Here is a 20,110-nt window from a genome sequence, read left to right as displayed (position 1 = left end):
GCTTTTGCCATTAAGTAAAACGTATGGTAGACTACAGAGGAGACAGTCTAATGCAATACACCTGGGAGAGAAAGTAAACCCATTTAAAAAAGGGATCTGGTTTTGTAGGCATACAGAAGAGAGCATAATCCAGGTTACTGCAATCTCATTAGATGTTTGGTACATTGTGTCTTGTATTTTGAAACTGGCTCTGAAACTGTGATTTCTTTACTTTTCTGTACATTGTGTGCCAGGCTCTCCTAGTAGCAGGATTTTGACTGAATAACTTGGAAATGATTAAATGACTGTTAGTGAAAATACGCTCTAATTCTTCATTGATGTACTACATGAGCACATTCTGAATAATAAAACTGCAAAGACTGCACTCAGCGATGAATGGTGAAAGTCTGCACAAGCAACTGTACTCTGACTTTCAGAGGCTGTACAGTCACGTTTGGTAGAACTGGGGAATGGATTTATTGCTCTGCTGCTGATAATCTTGTTACCTCCTGCCAGTCGTCTTTGTAAGAAATACTGCAGTAACAGGATGATCAGACTTCTAAAAGGGAGAACTAGGGCAGCTGTCTAATATTGTTATGGAAGGACCTGGGAGAGGGATGGCAGCTAGGGAGTTGTCCTGCGTGGCATCTGGGAACGGTAGGTGCTTTGTCACAGGATGTGCAAAACAAATTAGCTAGAAGAAAGAGGGATGGGCTGACACACACTGCAGCAGATGTTTGAGGGCTTGTGGACCCTCAGGAGAGGTAAGGTGAATGATTTCACATCTGATTTGAATCAATTCATAGATTCCAGGGCCAGAAGGGACCATTGTGATAATCTATTCTAGTCTGATCACCTGTGTTAACAGGCCATAGAATTTGCCAAAAATAATTTCTAGAGCATCTTTTAAAACATTGAATCTTGATTTACAAACTGTCAGTGATGGAGACTCCACCACAACCTTTGGTAAGTTGTTCCAGTGGTTAATTACCCTCACCATTAAAAATGTGTTCCTTATTTCCAGTCTGAATTTGTCTAGCTTCAGCTTCCAGCCATTTCTCTGATAGATTGATGAGCCCATTAATAAATATTGGGTCCCCAAGGAGGTACTGTAGACTGTAATCAAGTCATCCCTTAACCTTTTTGTTAAGTCAAATTGCTTGAACTCTTTGAGTTTGTCACTGTAAGACTGTTTTCTAATCTTTTAATCTTTCTTGTGGCTCTTCTCTAAACTCTCTCCAACTCATTAGCATCCTTCTTAAATTCTGGATACCAGAACTGGACACAGTATTCCAGTAGTGATCACGCCAGTGCCAAAATACAGAGGTAAAACAACTTCTCTGCTCCTACTCAAAGTTCCCTTGTTTATGGATCCCATTCGCTGTTTTGGCTACAGCTAAATTCAAGCATGTTAAATACCCATCTGGATGCTTTCATTCAGGAGTAAAGTGGTCTTAGTTCAGTGTTATTTAGGATTAAGTTACAGCAAACAAATGATGCTTTACTCCTAAATGAGAGCATCCAGAATGGGGTTTGTGACAAACTGCTGCAGATACCCAGAGTTGTGAGACACTGTTACCCCTCTCTACCTCAGCAAATGGGAGCTTTGCTACAGCTAAGCTGTGCAACAGCTCCCTGACACACCAGCTTGTCTGCCTTGCCAACAAACTCTTCAGTGCTCTCCCAGGCCAACCTTTCCTAGCAGATAACAGTCAGTGAACTCCAGCACCCATCTCCTCAGAGATGTCTCTCTGCAATGCACAACCCCTATCAACATACATTCATCAAAGACAGGAAGTTCTCTACTCCTTTAAAGAGATTGGAACAGGAGTTTCTGGCGTTAACAATCACTTCGGTTCAATCAAAGCTCTGGGTTGGTTTAGATAAGAAATAGAACAAGTTTGTTTAATCAAAAAGAGGGTTTAAGTGAGTTCGAGTATAAGGGATAAAGATAGAAAGGATTACAAACAAACAAAAGTAAAAATACGCTTTCTAATGGCTAAAACTGAACAAGCTACAGTTTCTGTTCCAGATAGAAATCTTTCTTTTCCAGCAATGGCTGACTAGTTCTTAGCCAGGATCCTCACAGAGACCAAGGCACTGGTTTTCCTTGTCTCCTCTGGTGAAGGATAATTTAGGGGTTTGATCCCTTCTCTTTATAGTCCAGTAGCTAGTGGACGGAAGAATTCTTCAATCGACCTAACTACTGCCTCTCGGGAGGTGGATTATCTACAGTGATCGGAGAACCCTTCCTGTCATTGTAGTGAGTGTCTGCACTGAAGCACTACAGTGGCAGCACTGTAGTCTTTGAATGTAGATATAGCCTCAAACTCTCCTCTTTCAGCCCTTTATGTGTGTGAATTTTTGGTTCATTTCAAATAAATGGATGTGTAAATGTAAGAGTACCACTGGCATCTGTAACCACATGCATATTCCATTCCTAGGCTGAGATTTTCAAAGCAGACTTTGAAATTTAGCCACACAACACCTATTAATTTTAATAGGAGTTGTATGGTTAAATCCCCTCACTGGCTTTGGAGATCTCAGCGATGGAGTACTTTTCAGCTGTGCCTCTTAGCACTTCTAAACTGCATCTGCTTGTTGAGATTGGATTTTGCAGACCATAGAATCCTATTTTGGCAAAAATGAAGACCACTGCTGTCCAACAAAATATGAGTGATTAAAAATGCCTTAGATATACCCTGTGTTTAAAGATTTGAAAGTGCATGGCAACAATGAGATGCAAAAGATGGGAGATCATTCTTTTCCCATCTTTTCCCATCTGCCTATATCCATACTGGCCATTCTTAGGGCACTACACAGCAAATGTAGGTCATCAAATGGGCTACAGAATATATTGTAGCACATTTGTAGAGCTACTATGGGTGAGGATTTGATATTTTGTTTGTTTAGGACACGTGCAGCAGGAGTTGTTGGTGAGATTGTGTGTGAGAGTTCAGAAAGCCTTAAGACTGATGCAGTTCCCCATCCTGCCGTGGGATGTCATTGAAACTGCTCACCTACTTAAAGTTACGCTCATGTGTAAGTCTTTGCCATCTAGTGAGGTGTCAGCCCTAAACCTGTAAATTAATCTTTTTTTCTTACTTTTTTTCCCCTTCACAGAGATTATTCTCATCAGAATAGAGATGGCAGAAATCAGTTCTCCTGCAAATATCAAAGAAAAGGTAGGCTTGAATAATCAGTACGGTGCAATCTGTACAATCCTAAACTATATTTACATACATATTGATCCCCTGATCCTGTGCATATCTACTCAACATGCTTAACTTTACCATAAATTAACTTCATGCAAAAAGTTAAGCGCACACACCAGTGTTTGAAGAATCAGGTGTTAATGTTGGCTGAAGAAAAATACCTTTGTTTTTCCGTGAGAAAACAATGTTTTGTGATATAGATTTCTGTTATCCCCTACATGATATCACACACTCGGAAACTCCCTTACTGTAAAAAATAGCCCTTTATGATAGTCATTGCCATATGAAGGGATACCATTCCCTTGAAAATCATGTTTCTTTTTAAAAGTGATGTTCCTGCTATATTTACAGCCAATACCTAAAGTTACAATGATTGAAAAGTTAGCAAAAATAAATATTTTTTCTATTGGTCAGTTTGTGCATTTGACATGCTGTGTATGTATAAATCAGTTTCACTGTTTCTCCTGGTTAGTGCTAGATCCTCCTTAGCCCTACACCTCTTTGTGAGGAACTAAGGGCCATACCGCACATCATTACTCTGTTGCATGGGTCATCTGTACATGGGTTGCAGCACTGCAAGGGAAGCAGGCTCAAAGCTGCTACTCACCCCTACCACCACAGATAGGCAGGAAGAGGCAGGACTGGATAGAGTCTTGGCTCTGTTCCCCACAGTGTGTGATGGATGGAAATGATGTATGCTCTGCCTGGTATAAACTCAGCACATACTTCCTCCATGTAGAAATTCTTCCGTGGTATAAACTCAGCATAGGACACTTCCTCCATGTAGAATTTGCTCAGTGTTTTACCAGAAACAAACAATGCAGTGTCATGAGCATTCGGTGTGATGAACAGTTTTTTGAGTGAAGAAAAATGTCAAATGAGTGTGGATGCAATCAAAGATTTTCTTTTGCTCACAGTGAATGTTAACAACCCTTGCTCAGTGTCTCATGAGAAACTCATTGAGATGCTTAAGATAGTGGAAAAAGTCTTCCACCCTGAGGAACATTGCATTTTAATGTCAGATGCTAGCTGCATCAGCACCTATACATTTCTTTTTAAGTTGACTTTTGTGGGAGTAATCCATGACCTTAAAAAATGGTTGCCATAAAAGTGTACTTTCAAAATATGGTCATCTTATCCTGCATGGGGATCCATTATGGCTAAAAAGCCTGGACTCCGGAAACCAGTAGAACTCTGTAGCGGTCCATCCTAGCAGATCCCATTGCAAAAATTTGGACGTTAGCCTGAACACACTGACATGCAATAAAACAAATATGAAATGCAAATGCTTCTATACTCACAGATATCTGTATTTTTAGAATCAGTTCAGCTCATGTCTAGGAGAATCTACTGAGTTTAATTTTTAATCTAAAGTGAAAAAAAATCCACTGTTGATTTCAGCAGGTTGAAACAAAATTGGTTGCTAACTGGCTTGTTAGTTATCAAGATCAGACATATGTCAGGATAATAAATAAACAATTTAAATTAATTGACCATAGTAGTGAATTTTTTAATGGGGATGATAGCAGCTATGTACAGGGGTTTCAGAACAGCAGTGAAGTATGACCTTTCAGCTAAGTAGTTTAGTTTGTCGTTTTATTAGGAGTGTATAAACTAACTCAGTAAATCCCAGAGATGTTACTTATTCATCAGAAACTTCCTCTTTGGGGAAGATGCCATGAGGGAGGGGGAAAAAAAGAGAGAAGAAAACAGGCAATTATTACTGCCTAATGCTTATTAACAGCAGTATTCTTAAAGATGCATGGAGACCAATCAAAACTTGATAGGAACCTGAAGGACCCAAAGGAATATTTGAAAATGTCAGCATTGGTTTCTGATAGAGACGTGGACATTTACTGCTACTAGGCTGCTTTCACTGTTACTTTCTTTAAAACATATTTGTTTATTTTCAAGTTTGGATTATTGAGACATACATCTTGTTTTCATGATGTCTCAGGTGGACAGAAGCCACATATGGCCAAATTTTCAGTGTCATTCTGTCCTCTGTGAGCATGTCTCACTCATCAAAGTTAACTGTTGTTCCATACCTATTTTTAAAAAATCAGTTTAATATCCTTTCAGTTGATCCAAAGACCCTGTCTTCAGAGGTTTCCCGTTTAAAAAAAAATCCTATGAAAACCAATTAAATTTGTCTGACAAGATTTATTCTTTATAAAACTGGGGTAGAAATAATCTACCTTGAAGGGATTTGCAAACATTTCCCCCCCTTTTCTGAATTTTGTTGCCACAGCTGCTTTTGTTGGCACATCCCCAAATAATTCATTAATCCATAATTTAGGGCTCAGTTCTGCAAGTGACATGCTGTGGACAAACCCCTGGATCTTTGTAGAGAACCATTAACTCGGTCCCTATTTCTGCAAAACCTTTAAGCATGTGCTCCAGTCTCAATGACTTCAGTGTGACTTAAGCACATGTCCAAAATTAAGCACATGCTTAAGGCCCCAAAGCAGCAAAGCTTATAAACATGCTTAAATCTAAGCATGTGCTTAAATCTGTCCAACAAAGGACTTAAAACAATAGGATTTAACCACGTGATTAACTGTAAGAAAGTGTTTAAGTGCTTTGCTATATTGGTCTAAAGTGGGGCTGTGCTTGGATGCAGGGGTCTGTCTGTGTGCAGTCACTTGCAGGACTGGGGGTTTATATTTTAAGTTTTTGATTGCTCTTAGGAAGTGGTTTAAACTGAAACACAGAGTAGTTAGACCTTGCCCCATAATCTCAAGGAGAGCAATCTCAGGTTCCTCCAGATCAATGAGGAAACCTGCTCCGTGTCTAATCCCCAAATGTACAAATGGAACTACCATCAGTGAGAGCATCCCAGCTGTTCTCATCTGCCAAAATGGAACACATTAACAAATGATTGTCAGTGGTTCAAACCGTCTGCTAGCTAATTGCCTTAGTACCCTAGAATGCCTGTTCTGCAACCAGACAATGACATGGAATCCTTAAAAATATTTAAAGTCCTTACATCTAGACCAGATAAAGACAAATTATTGTGTAATTAAAGACTGTAGCACAGTGCATAAGCACAAAGGTGCCAAATTAAGATGGCAGGGGCAACTGTAAATTTGGCATTTCCTAAATTTGGCATTATGGGTACTTTACTTTGCAACATTAATAATATTCTTGTAGCATAGTGGTTTTGTTTGTTGTGTTAAGGGCTGTTATAGAAAGGATAGTGATCAATTGTTCTCCATGTCCATTGAAGGTAGGACAAGAAGTAATGAGCTTAATCTACGGCAAAGGAGGTTTAGGTGTTAGGAAAATCTTTCTAATTATAAAGATGGTTTAGGACTGGAATAGGTTTCTAAGGAAGGTTGTGGAATCCTCATCACTGGAGTTTTTACGAACAGGTTAGACAAACCTGTCAGAGATGGTCTATGTTTACTGAGTACAGGGGCTGGACTGTATGATCTCTCAAGATTCCTTCCAGCTCTACATTTCTATGATTCATGGAGTCATTACAAATATTTGACTTTCCGTTAGTCTGTATTTAGCATTTTTTCATCTTATGATTGGGTTTCATTGAATAGGAAAATATTCTGAGTTCTCATAAATAAAACCAGGAAATACCAGTATAAATATAGACTAACTGTAAATGTTTGTTTTTGTAGATTCTCAGGTATTAATGCTATTTCAGTGCTTATGAAAGAAACTATTTCCAACTTCTTGTGCCAAATTTTACCGTTTCAGTGACAACTATAGTAAAAAAATGTACTGTTTGTTGATTTGAAATCATATGAAATATTAAATTGTTTCAACCAATATGTCCCTTGCCAGATATGTATTTCATCTGATGAGATGCCAGCACCAGGCATGAAAGGGTAATGTTTTGATTTAAAACTTTGAGTTGATCCATTCTACTGTAATCCAAAGAGAACATGGTGGCACTTGAGTCACACATGCTTGCTGACAGAAAGCAGATCCTAAAAACGGCAACTAAATTATGGAATTTCAGTGATGCAAGAGTATTGGACTGCAAAGAGCATTTCTTCCCCCTCCCCCAAAATTCACACAGCACTGTCTTCATTAACATAAAGGTATTAGTGGTGCAGCAGCTGAATCAAACCATACCCATATGAGAGTGGGATTCTTAAAATCACTCTGAGCAGCTCCTTATGAAAAATGTAACCTAACATTATTATTATGTACAAAATCTGTTAAAAAACATAAGGTAGATAGCAAAGACAAGCATTCAAAAGTTAGGAAATGACAGATTTCTGGCTGCCCAAGTAACCCTTGTGCTTCCATGCTTTGCAGTGTATGAGACGGGTTCTGTGGAAAAAAAAGCAAGTGATCATGTAATTAAAGAATGTAGCATAATTCATATGCACATGGAGGTCAAATTACGATAGCATGAGGCAACTGCAAATTTGGCATTTCCTAACTTTTGAGTGCTTTAACTTTGCAATCTGAATCATGTTCTTGTAACGTAGTGTTTTTGTATTTAATCTCCGAGATTTTTTAAAGAAGAAAAAGATAAATTCAAATTTTAGTACATATAATTATAAAAACACATTGTGTGTCATCAGTGTGCTTTGTACCCTGAACCCAGGGCCCCCACATGGAGGGAAGGGTACACTTTACCAGGGCCCAGAGGCCCTGGGTGGCCTGGCCCAGGATGCAACCCCCATTAGTATAAGGAAAAACATTTTTCATGGCTCATGAGATTGTATGTATAGGATGAAGGATTGTAGTATGTGTGTGGGAGGGGGCCTGTGTTATAAATTTGTACGGGACCCGCAAAAATTATGCTTGGACCCTGCCTGAACCTGCAACACAGACTTTACTACTTGAGCTATCACAATAACTACATTGTCTGACAGCAGGAAAAGGCTATTATGCACGTGTGTCAAATAGACTGCTAGGTCCACAGTGGCAGGGGGGAGCCCAGCTTGGCTCTCTCCTCTCCTGAGAGGTTGGCAGGGGGACTGATGCCCCATGTGGTGCCCCTGAGAAGGGTATGGGATGCTGGGGCCATGTGCAAAGTCCAGGTGTATGGTCCTGAGAGGGTGAGTCTGGCCTGTCTCAGCCCAGCTGTCTTCCTGCTCTGGCATCTCCCAAGTGTCCCCAGTGAGCATGTGGTGCTGCTGCTGCTTCTTTGGCAATGACATGGGCTGTGTTCCTTAGAATGTTCATGATGAGTTATTATTTTGGCAGGCTGAGGAACATAAGTGAGAGAAGGGAAATGGCAGTTCTTAACACCACATACACCTGTTGCAAACAGTGGAGGTGTGAGAGCTTCCCAAAACAAGGTCACAATAATTTTTTACAGTGGAAGGTGTTAGGCAACCTAACTGTAGGGATTACTTTCAGCTCCCCCATACATTGTTCCCTCTTCATAATTCAGTAAGATAAAGGAAAGTGGCACATACAACATGACGTCTTTATATAGTGCTCATGAGTACAGAAGAAGAGACTAATCAACGGGTGGATCATTTTTTTTTACCGAGTTGTTAGAATTGAACCACCCTAGATGGACCGATACAAGACAGGAGGAGAATAAAACCACCCCATGGGAAAAGGGTGAGAAAAAGGAAAAGGTAGAACTAGGCTCCGAGGAGAAGAGCAGCCCAAGCCCAGACCCAAAAGTTGGACAGTCCTGGGATCCTGCACCTCAGAAAGGGTGTGGGGAGGAGCTCGGGTCAATTCCTGGGATTTGGCAAACTAGAAACTTTAGGGAAGGAGTGGGACAGGGGCCAAAAACAGGGGTGACCCCAAGACAAAGGGGAAGAAGATGAGGCAAGTGGGCCTACAAGTTGTCCATGGTGTAAGGATCTGTAGGCTGAGATCAAATTATGGGGATGTTCTCTCTCCTTAAAATATGATTTCTGTGGGTTGAGGATGGAAGGACCTGGAAAGAGGACCCTACAGGATTACCCTGGAGCAAACAGGAATGTAGAGAGTTAAGTGCCTCCTATAACAAGGGGAAGATATGAGGGGGAAAAATGCTTTTGGATAATTGGAGGATTGTGATAAAGTGCTGAGACCTAACAAATGGGGTTGTCACTTTGTCTGTGTGCCACTCATAAGCCTAGAATATCTTCTGGGTCAGCGTGAAGCGATAAAAACAGCTACAGGCATGGCTGAGAGCGCTTTTTGGGCAGAATATCACCAGCTTGAATCATTACTGAGCCCAGAGAGAACTCGATGGAATGTTGAAGTCTGAAGGTTCTGTGGCGGTTGGAATGTGACTGTTGATCAGAGACAGTGGGAGTAACAGCTACATGGGGTAGTGGAGGTGGTCGTGCCTCCAGCCAGTGGGCAGCTCTGTGCATAGACCTTGGGGAACACGTACAAACAGCATCATTGCTCACAACAACTCAGTGCATGGAAGTGAGAGAGCCCTCCATTTTTGGCTTTTTTTACATGCATGACTTTACCAATTATACCCAGACAACAGCATGTGCTTTCAGTTACTAGTCCAACAATAAAATGTAAACAAATGTAAGGATCATTCCCTTAGAGAGCAGGCTAGTAATGAGTGCCAGATAATGCTTGCAGTGCAATAAGGTGATAATCAATGCATGCAGGATTTCTCAATAAAAGAGCACAGAAAGCTGATCAGGAACAATCAGATTTTTTTGGCACTGATCCTTCTCTTTCTGAAAGTGCTGCCAGTGGCCTGTGTTAGTTTATTTTTCTAACTGAGTTTTTATATTTAAATGCCCAGTAAAGCTTGAGTAGCATATACAAGACATATATGCAATGTGTTTGACATACATTTTATTTACTTTCAGCTATGTTGTGTGGGAATAAGACATTAAAATATCAAGATGATTTCCAATGGAAATATTGTATTCAAAACCCAGTGGAACAGATCCTTAGTGTAAATTGGTCCTGAAGTCAATGGAGCAACGTCATTTTACATAGGTTGAGGATCTGGCCCAAAGTGCCAAACATCCCTAGTGTAAGTCCATTGACTTCAGCAGAGTGCAGCAGGGATGTATTTGGTCCACCATGTCGTTGTAAGATATTTAATACGAAAGGTTTTCAAATCTTTGCTCTCAAGACTGCATTTATAATGACTGACAAAACGGAGGACTAGCTTTAGACGTTCTCTTCGTTTTAGCATATGACTTTTTTTATTAATTAGAATATTTTGCAACCATCTGAGAATCCCAATGCACATTACAAACAGGAATTAACAGAGCTTTGCCACACTCCTCTGCAAGATAAGTCTATATTTAAAACCCATTTTATAGATGTTAATTAGTTTCTCTGTCCTCTGTGACTTGTTCATAGTCACACAGTGTCAGGCCAGTGCTTCCTACAAAGCTATGTTCACACTCCTGACTAATATAGCTTTGACATAGCTATGTTAGTCAGGAATGTGAAAAAACACCACCAGCAGCCGACAAAACTATGCTGGCAAATCCCCTTATGTAAATGCAAGTATGCTGACAGAAGAGGACTTCTGTCACCATTGCTAACATCATTTAGAAAGGTGATATTTCTGCAGTGGCAGAAGAACTCTTTCTTTTGGTATGTGCTGTGTCTATGCAAGGGAACTCTGCTGGCGTAGCTGTACTGCTATAACTATACCAGCAAAGCATTTGTAGAGTAGACAAGGCTTCCGAGTGATATATCCAGGAATAGAAACAATGGGCTACATTCTGTCAATGGAGTTACTCCCACTTTACATCAGATGTAACTGACAGCAGGATTTGGCCCCAGGAGTCCTGACTACCAGTTCTAATCACTAGAAACAATTGCTTGTGTTGGTTGCATGCAGTGGGTCAGAAGATGTATAGTATTACTTTGTACAAATAACCTATTACAAAACTGCAAGCAGCTCAGATACATGTGTGCATTTTTTTCTTTTCCATGACTTTATTTAATCTAAAAAGGAATATGCTAAAACTGCATATTTTCTCTTTTTTTCCAGATAAATGCAGTTCGATCAATTGTTCCTAACAAAAGCAATAATGAAATAGTTCTGGTGTTACAGCAATTTGATAACAATGTAGACAAGGCAGTTCAAGCTTTTATGGATGGTGAGTATACTGTACATATCTCACTAAAGCATGAGGAATTAACACTAAATACTGAAGAGCTCACTCCCTTTTTAGTTGCCTGAAATGTGGGCTGTAATTCTGTTGAAACGTGGAGAACCATGACAGCTTGTCTATACATTTTCTATGTTAATTCCTAGTCATCTTCACTCCCAGTGATGCCAGCCTGAACTGCCTAATTATTCACTTTGCACTTTCTGCCACATCATTCTTTATGTGTGGGACTCCCCCTCCAATCTAGTCTGAAAAATCTCTTCCCTCTTCTTCAAATCCCTCATCAAAACCCACTTCTGGAAATTGCCACCCAACAGTAGCTAGGATGAAGGCCAGTAGGGATCACTGATAATTATTTACTTATTTATATTTTTAAAAAGTTTTTTGAATTATTAATTATGCACATATAGCCCATGTGTATTACACCCTTTCTCCTTCCCCTCCTTGCCTCTCTCATTTGCTACATTCACTTGTCTCATCTTATCTTAAATTAGAGAGAAAGGATGGTCCAGTGGTTAGGGCACTAACTCAGGAGCCTCAGGATCAATTCCACACTACACAAAAGACTTTTCTGCATGATCTCGTTCACTTAGTATGTCTGGGCCTCAGTTCCCCATCTGTGAAATAGGGAAGTGTTACTATCCCCATCTCACAGTGGTGGTGTGAGGATAAATACATTAAAGATAGTGAGGTGCTCAGATATTATGGTAGTTGTGGGGGGGGGGGGGGGGGCATATAAAAAAATGAGATGGATGGATAGATAGATAGAAATAATATCTTTGGGAAAGGAACTGTCACTTTATTGTGTGTTTGTACAATTGGGCCCGGATAGGGTCATAAGAACGGCCATACTGGGTCAGATCGATGGTCCATCTAGCCCAGTATCCTGTCTTCAGACAGTGGCTAATGCCAGGTGCTTCAGAGTAGAACAGGTAATCGTCAAGTGATCCATCCCTGGAGGGATCCTTTGGTGTTACTGCAATACATAAAAATCATTCCATTTTTCATATCCTATTCAGCCTTTGAAAGATTGCTTCTAAACATTGAACAATAAAGAAGATAAAACATGTGGTTTTCAAAGCTACAGTGTCTCTAAATATAAAGTGAATGTGTCAGAAGAAGGTTACCAATGATAAAAAGCAAGGATGGTTCTGAAGCAAATGCCCAGATCTAAACACCCCTGAACTTTGTATATGTTGTTGAAATTTAAACATAGATTTGAATTTTGCAAATAACCTTTACCTTTATAATTGGCTGAACCAAGTCTCCAGTGAAACTCTGGGGCATTCTGAATCTGGAGCCAGTTTCAAATTTTACAGCTTGATCCCATCTCTGATGACAAATGAAAAGTCATTTGTATTTAAATAACACTCTTGGTAAAAATGTAACAGTTGTAATTTTGAGTTTTCATTTAAAGTCCTTTGATTTGTAAGAAACTATTTTTACTATACTTGGCACACCAGTAGGAAATCCTGTCAAACGTCAGGGTGTTAGAATTGCTTTAAGAGTTACTATATGTTTACTGGCCTCAAAAGGTCTAGGCATATTCAAAAACAAATAGCAGCTGCTGAGTGGTCTATGTAGCCTGGCTTCAGTATAACCCATAGATACATTATGAGTAGCTCACTGTGTTACTCACTTTATATATGTTATGTTAAAAAAGAAGATATTTATAGATGTAGATATATAGCTATACATACAGATATCTGTTTTAGAATAACTTTCTGAAATGTATGGTAAGAGGCATCAGTCAGCCTGGGCCAGAAATTACATACTGAGATACAGAAAGGAAATGCAAACACAAAAATTATACGCACATGCATTAAAATTCTTCCATCAGATCCATATGGTGCATCTTGATAGAGGCATCCTGCTCTCCATTTATCACTGCCATTGACAACAGTAGGATTTTGATGCATTTAGGGGGAACAGGAAATCACAGTCTTTATCTGCCCTCACATGGATCTGGATGAATGAATTATATGTAATTATAACAATTTTTACTTTTACAAGCTACAGCAATTTTTCCTAATTGATGCATGGCCTGGCAAAAGTGGGGAATTTATTTTATTTTTGTGCTGCAATATTATTATACCTTATGTGATTGCTGTTTATTTTATTTATATAAACCTATTATGTTTTAAATAATAGGTGCCTCCTTGTCATTTTAAAAATCCAAAGAAATAAAGCAAATAAATGTTGTGTTAATGCCTTATGACACTTCTTTTTACCCAGTCATACAATCTAGCATAAACATGATGGATTAGTTTAGTGTGTGTGACACTGCTAGAGTTTAAAATTAGATTGTGCCCAATAGTAGTAAGTATGCATTAAGGAACAATCAGTCATCTACATACAATATACATGTGGAAGAGTGGCTCTCAACCTTTTCAGACTACTATACCCCTTTCAGGATCTGATTTGTCTTGTGTACTTCCAGGTTTCACCTCACTTAAAATCTACTTGCTTACAAAATCAGACATAAAAATATGTGTCACAGCACATGTCACAGCACACTATTACTGAAAAATTGCTTATTTTTTCATTATTACCATATAATTATAAAATAAATCAATTGAAATATAAATGTTGCACTTACATTTCAGTGTATAGTATATATAGAATAGTATAAACAAGTCATTGTCTGTATGAAATTTTAATTTGTAATGACTTCGCTAGTGCTTTTTATGTAGCCTGCTGTAAAACTAGGCAAATATCTAGATGAGGTGACTTATCCCCTGGAAGACCTGTGTACCCCCAGCAGTACACATACCCCTAGTTGAGAACCACGGTGTTAGATGAACTAAAAGGCCTTTTCATCTATAGATTTTTTTTTTAAGAGTTGTCCAGAGTATCGATAGACTGTACATAATCATGTGGTTCATTGGCATATGTTTGAGATGACTGTTTTTGATGAGTGAATTAGGCAGATCATCTAAAAGAGTGCCAATAAAGCCTTTTTACTTCACCATCATGTCTTCTGAATATGTCAGATATTTTGCAGGAGATATTTTAAAATATTTTTTTCTTTTTAAATAACCGTTCACTAGTGTATCAGCTAGACTGTCTTAAAGAGGTAAGTACTGTTAGTACTGTACCAGGCTACCTTAGTACCTTTGGCCCCAATTCATCCTTAGTTGAAAACACATGAGTTTATCCCATCCCTATTCAGCAAAGCACTTTAGTGGTTTCAGTGGAACTTAAGCAGGTGATTAAATACCTGGTTAAGCACTTTGCTGATTCAGGGCCACAAAGAGCACCTATGCTAAGCAGCCTGCATGCTATAGTCTGATGTGAAACATTAGAGATTTCAAACCAGAAGGTTATAGATACAGTATCTATAGATACTCACCATATACAAGTTTGTGTCACTGTTTTTCCTACCATAAGTGTATCTTATTTAGAGAATTTGTAAGAAAATTTTTCCTAGACTCCAAAATAGAATGATGAAAAAATACTAGTTATATGATAGGGAGACAGGTAGATGAAAATAATAAAACTATGCATGAACTGTAAATCAAATAAATATGACACCGAGGGACATAGAAAGTGGAAATACATCAGATACATTGTTTCTCCAACATATAAAACACTTGCAAAAATAAATGGAAACATAAGAAGCATCACCTACCTAGGAGACTGGGAATCAGAGTTGTTCTTTATCACCTCTGAATATTTGTTGAAGTGTTTTTATCTTTTCCTACTATAGGTAGTGCAGTTCATGTACTAAAAGAATGGAATATGACAGGGAAAAAGAAGGTAAGGGCTCACTCTTAAGAGCTAAAACATTATCACCATTTATCAGTGTTCCGTAAAGTGTAGCAGTAATCCTTGCCAAATCTTGTGCTAATTTGCTAATGTGATAAGTGATTTGATCCACACCTCTGTTCAAAAAACTTCAAAGTAAATGTGTGCCTTATTTTCTAATTCACCTCTATTGTTATCTCTCTAGCTTGCTGTTCAGGCAGGATTTCCAGGTCAGTAGGGTACACACATGGGAACCAAACTCTAGACATACACAGAATGGCTCCTCAAAATAATACACATACACTGCACAAGGCGCCTTAATATATACCTGTACTCTGGCCAGCTGCAGCCCCTTGTAGAGTCTCCCACAATCACCCAAAGTTAGGCTACAGCTGCCAGGAGTATGAATAATCTGTGTTGGGGGCAATGTATAAGGATAATTATCAAGTTAGACGCACATGCACAAAAGCATGTAGATCATGCCCCAGATGTCTAGGACTGACCCTCACCACCAGATTGATTCTCTGATGCGCCTGTCCTGGACTGCCTGCAGAGCAACCCCTTTGTTGGTTTTGAGGAGAACCACAAGAGATGCTATGTCTGCCCAGTGGCCATGGACTCTCTAGTAGGCATCTGCCAGAATGAGTTCCACTGGTTTTGTTTATTTAAAGCAAACAACAAAATGCCATTTTGTACATACTCACTAAATACGCTCTCCAAGGATTTAGTCACATTATGAGGTCAGTACTTTTGGGGTTTGCTATTGACAATTATGAACTGCTTAACCAGTCTGATTGCAAACTTTTGTGGAAGCAGCATAATGCAAAGCAGGTACTTTGAAAAAATGAACGTGGTGTAGGATTCTAACTTATACTGTATTTTATTTTTGTTTCAAACAGTGTATATATTCAGTTGAACAGATAAACCATATCACAATACATCATGGTCTATAAATATCATTACAGAGATTACAGTTTATGAGGCATTTTTCAGAACTGAAAAGTATGAACAATTTATTGCTCATATTTTGAGTTAGTCTGACCTATGCTGTGTAATGTTTCTTTCCTTGCAATATTTCTCAATTTAGAACAATAAAAGAAAAAGAAGCAAATCTAAACAGCATCAAGGCAATAAAGATACCAAAGGGAAGAATGATAGAACTGAAAAGGTTTCCCTAGAGCCCTCAGGGATATATGGCTGCCATCTGAATGGATTTGACAAGGATAACTCTTCCAGCGACTCTGCCAATGAGAAATCAGAAGTAATTTCTCATGAGGACAAAAGCTGTGGATTTAAGGAGGTGGTGCAAGCAGATCCAGAAATTGCAGGTGAGTCTGCTTGACAGAAGGCATCTTTATAACCATGCCTGGGCCACGCCAGCATGCACAAAGAACTTGGCACATTTACTGAAGTGATGTAAAATTTAATTTAAAAAAATCAAGCAGACAGCTGTGTTTGGGCAAAATAGGCCCCAGTCTTGCAATGAGAACCAAGTAGGATGACCCCACATGGGCACAATTCTCTTTGCAAGATCAAGACCTAAATGTCCTTATCTCAAGAGAAAAAAGGACTAAAGTCTATTTAGGCTACTTGAACGTGCCCCATCGCCAGACAATACAGGAAGTTGAGTGTTTGAGAGAGAGAGAGCAGCAACAAGCCCCACAAAAGAGCCCAAAGTATTCTTAGCTTTAAGGGTTCATGGAATATCACATTATTCCTTTATTGCTTAGACAAAGTTCTGCTTTTATTTACATGCTAGGTAGTCCCTATCTAAGCGAATAGCTTCAAAACTCCCAATGACTTTCCTGGGACCATTCCCTGGCCCTACTACTGAGAGATTCAATCTGGAAGATCCTCAGAATACATGCTGTTCAACCAGCATTTGCATAGTGATTCTGGAACTCCTGGAGGCAGTGAGGAAAGCAGCAGACTCCCTACATGGGGTTATTCTGAAATGAGATTTATTTGGTTTTTTGTAACATCAGTGAAAACAAACCTCACCCTTCTGAGGAAGATACTCAGTGAAAACTTACATGCTTTTGCCTTCAAATATCCTTCCATAAAGTTCATGTTTATTTTAATTGTACTTCTTGCTGTTATGTTTTCCAACTCCTAGCATTTCAAAACTTCTGAAGGGCCTAGATCAATGCCACTGTTGTTGTTCTTGTTAAACCTTAATCAATACATAAAAGTAGCATTATACTAAAGGAGCTTTCCTTGAAGTCACTTTGTTCATGATTACAAACATGCTACTCAAACCCAACTTTAAAGGTTTGTGCCAAATGTATAGCTGTCCTGAAACTGATTTTGAGCTACTTATAGAACACTTTGGTGATGGTGCCAGCCTCTGGCCAACTAGTTACAAATTCCAGCAAAACAAATAGCCGAGCAAAACTACTTATCATAAAGGAACTCTGTCTTGAAAAAGAGATGCATGGTTAATGCGTCTTATATAATGTTCTTATATATTTCAGCAAAGGCTCTCAATTCATATAGCTAGAAATGTGTTGTGACTAAGAAGTTTCAAATTTCCATATCAAAGTATAATGATCATTTATTCTGCAGTCTATAAATATTCATGTATATTATTTTCTCTTTAATATCTGATAATGGCTACAAATATGTCAGAATGCCTCAGTAAGTGTCTTGGAGGTCTCATCAAGGCTGGGATTTTCAAAGTTGGTAAGGTGCATGAATACAGATAGACATACCTAACTGGGACTTAAGTTTCCATTAAATTTTCAAAACATTGGTGGATGTGAGTGTAAGGTAGCCGTGTGCTTTAAGGAGAATGCCCACATTATTTGGGACTTTGTGTGTGTGGCAAGTGGATTAGGTGTTTTTTCCATCTCTTTTAGTTGATGCAAACAGACATTAGATAGATAAATATAAAATAAAACATGTAAAAAGATTTAAGGATTCTTCTGTCTGGCAATTGCAATCAATGACATTAACTATATCCAAATAGTATTACTTATTTAAGAAAACGAAAGTATAATCGCAAATTTCCTGCATCAGAAGCAAATACTTCCTTAATTCTACTATGTCACAGCAACATTCAAATTTAGGAAAATAACTTCCTGGCAACGTTCTGAAATGGTGGTGGAAAGAGTTTCTCCTTTAGTTCACTTTCAATTTGCGCATGTGGAGATAAAAGCCCTATGTTGATTCCATAGAAAAAGCGCTACAGCAGCCTCATTAAGGTCAAAGAAGCAATATATGTACGTATTGCTAAACACGTATTGAAGTTAAAAGAATTGTACATGTCAGAATATTGAGTAGGATCCCACAGAGGTCAGATGCCATACTCTTGAGGCTTCTGATCAAGACAAATGGCATTCACTGAAGTGCTGGAAAACAATTTGGAATTCAGTCTAGCATTTCTAAGCATTTTGGTTTCAAATGCTCCCTTTGTTTTATTTGTTGTTGCCTTTTTTTTTTCTTCACTCACTTCTGTGTTTTCCAATGTTCTTGCATTCTTTATCCATCAGACATTTATGAATGCTGTCAGTTCCCATCTCTGCTCTGAGCAGTACGTATATTTGGCCTCCTGGATACTGGGCCCAGGGTTGTTTTTTGGTGAGGGGGCATTTTAAATGTATTTCCAGCTCTTCAAGCCCAAAAATTATCATTTGAATGAATGAGCTTAGGCAACGACAAGCATGGTATGACTTTATGGCCCACACTTTTAGGCCAGAGGCCAGTGTTCCTATGTAGGTTTACTAACATAGGGATTAAGATACCCTGCCTGTTCCTATTCATGGGGCATGGGCCTGGGCAGGGCTTTGTGGAAGTGGAGGGGAATTCCTCCTTGCAATCTTCGGATGCTCATGATCTAGTGAGGACACTGGCCTCTGCTCAGGGCTCAAATGTCTCCTTAGAGTTCTTTAAGCTTCCCTCAGCATGAGGTGGGAGAGGTTGCAGCATTAGCCCTCTGCCTCCCCTTCCCTAACTTAGCTCCCTGAGCCATGAAATCCTCAACACATAGGTGTTTCTGGGACAAGAAGGGAGAATGCAGCAGAGCTAATTGCTTCCCTTCACACCACACTCCACTATCCTCCATGTTGTGGTGGAGGGTAACCAGTTGACCACTGTCTTCAGTTGACGTTTGCTCACCTTGTGTTGCTCACCTGTTTGCTGCTTAATGCTGTTACTGCTGGAAACAGTCCATCACTCGTTAGTTTAGTTACCTTTTGTTATTGTTTCTTTAAGAAACTTTTTTTTACTCAGAGTTGTGATATAAGAGTCCGCGGATTATAAAACTAAGAGAAGATTTAGAGTGAAGTCCAGCTTACTTGTTGCTTACCTTGCTGGCCACTAAACAGTATGAACATAAACCCGCAGCACTGGAGGAATTAAGTGACTGAGACTGGATCAGCTTTTACAACTGGTCATTGAGGGTCTGGATATGTCCTCCCCATTGACTGCTTCACAGCATTACTCTTGGAGCGTACATCTCAGGCTCAGAAGTTCTCAGCTACCCCTGCTTGATCTGGCCCCTTCTGTGTCTGCTATCAAATCATTATTATCATTGCTCCATTCTTTGGGACTGCGCCATCAAACAGCAGTTGTCTCCTTCAAATGTATTTGGTGGGCTAGCACTCCCCAATAGTTTTAACCCATTGTGTGCAAGCACCACGATGCTAGATGTCCCATCTATGCCCTCTCTCCATTTACATGCAACCAGAATTTGGCCTAGTATATTTAAAATACTTCTGATTCAACCATTTATCAAAGTGGGGATAGGGAATCCCATTGCAGTTGAAACACTGCCTGGGGACTGTTCTAACTGGTACTGTACATTAAACAACTGCTATTTCTCTTTTAGAAAAGGCTTACCCCAATGAACACTAATTGTGTGTTGTTGAATGCATCCATTTAATTAATGATCTTTCTCTAACATGGTGCTTTCAGATACATCTTTCTGCAGCCATACCATCTTTTCCTATGATCTTATAAGAACTCACGGTTTAAGTATGGTCACGTCAAGACAGTACTTAGAAGATAAACTGTCAGATAAAACCAGGTGTTTCAGGAAGTGACGGTGATTCAGTAGAGGGTAGTTTGATTTAATACTTAACCAACAACCCGCATGGTGCTAGGGGCACTGTGCTGCTGCAGGTGCCATCTTTCAAGTGA

The 20,110-nt window shown here is 39.2% G+C and overlaps 1 protein-coding gene across 5 annotated transcripts in view; it reads left to right on the top strand.

Annotated features, from left to right (window-relative positions):
• Positions 1 to 20,110, top strand: part of SPATS2L (spermatogenesis associated serine rich 2 like) — a 109,695-nt gene that overhangs the window by 39,852 nt on the left and 49,733 nt on the right. For 4 of the 5 annotated variants that reach the window (XM_067548953.1, XM_067548949.1, XM_067548951.1 and 1 more), the window contains exons 2-5: positions 3,103 to 3,164; positions 11,104 to 11,212; positions 14,934 to 14,983; positions 16,059 to 16,299. In XM_067548953.1, coding sequence (XP_067405054.1) covers positions 3,126 to 3,164; positions 11,104 to 11,212; positions 14,934 to 14,983; positions 16,059 to 16,299 — 439 coding nt within the window. In that variant the 5' untranslated portion in view covers positions 3,103 to 3,125. Of the gene's footprint in view, positions 1 to 1,025; positions 1,306 to 3,102; positions 3,165 to 11,103; positions 11,213 to 14,933; positions 14,984 to 16,058; positions 16,300 to 20,110 lie in introns of those variants that run through there. The other variant, XM_067548952.1, reaches the window with a different exon arrangement.

The sequence above is a fragment of the Emydura macquarii genome, unplaced genomic scaffold, assembly GCF_026122565.2.
Source record: "Emydura macquarii macquarii isolate MOO-44397 ecotype Brisbane River unplaced genomic scaffold, CSIRO-AGI_Emac_v2 contig_1253, whole genome shotgun sequence".
In the NCBI taxonomy this organism is placed as follows: Eukaryota; Metazoa; Chordata; order Testudines; family Chelidae; genus Emydura; species Emydura macquarii.
Note: the sequence above shows the minus strand (reverse complement) of the source record. Positions and strands in the feature narration are given on the sequence as shown.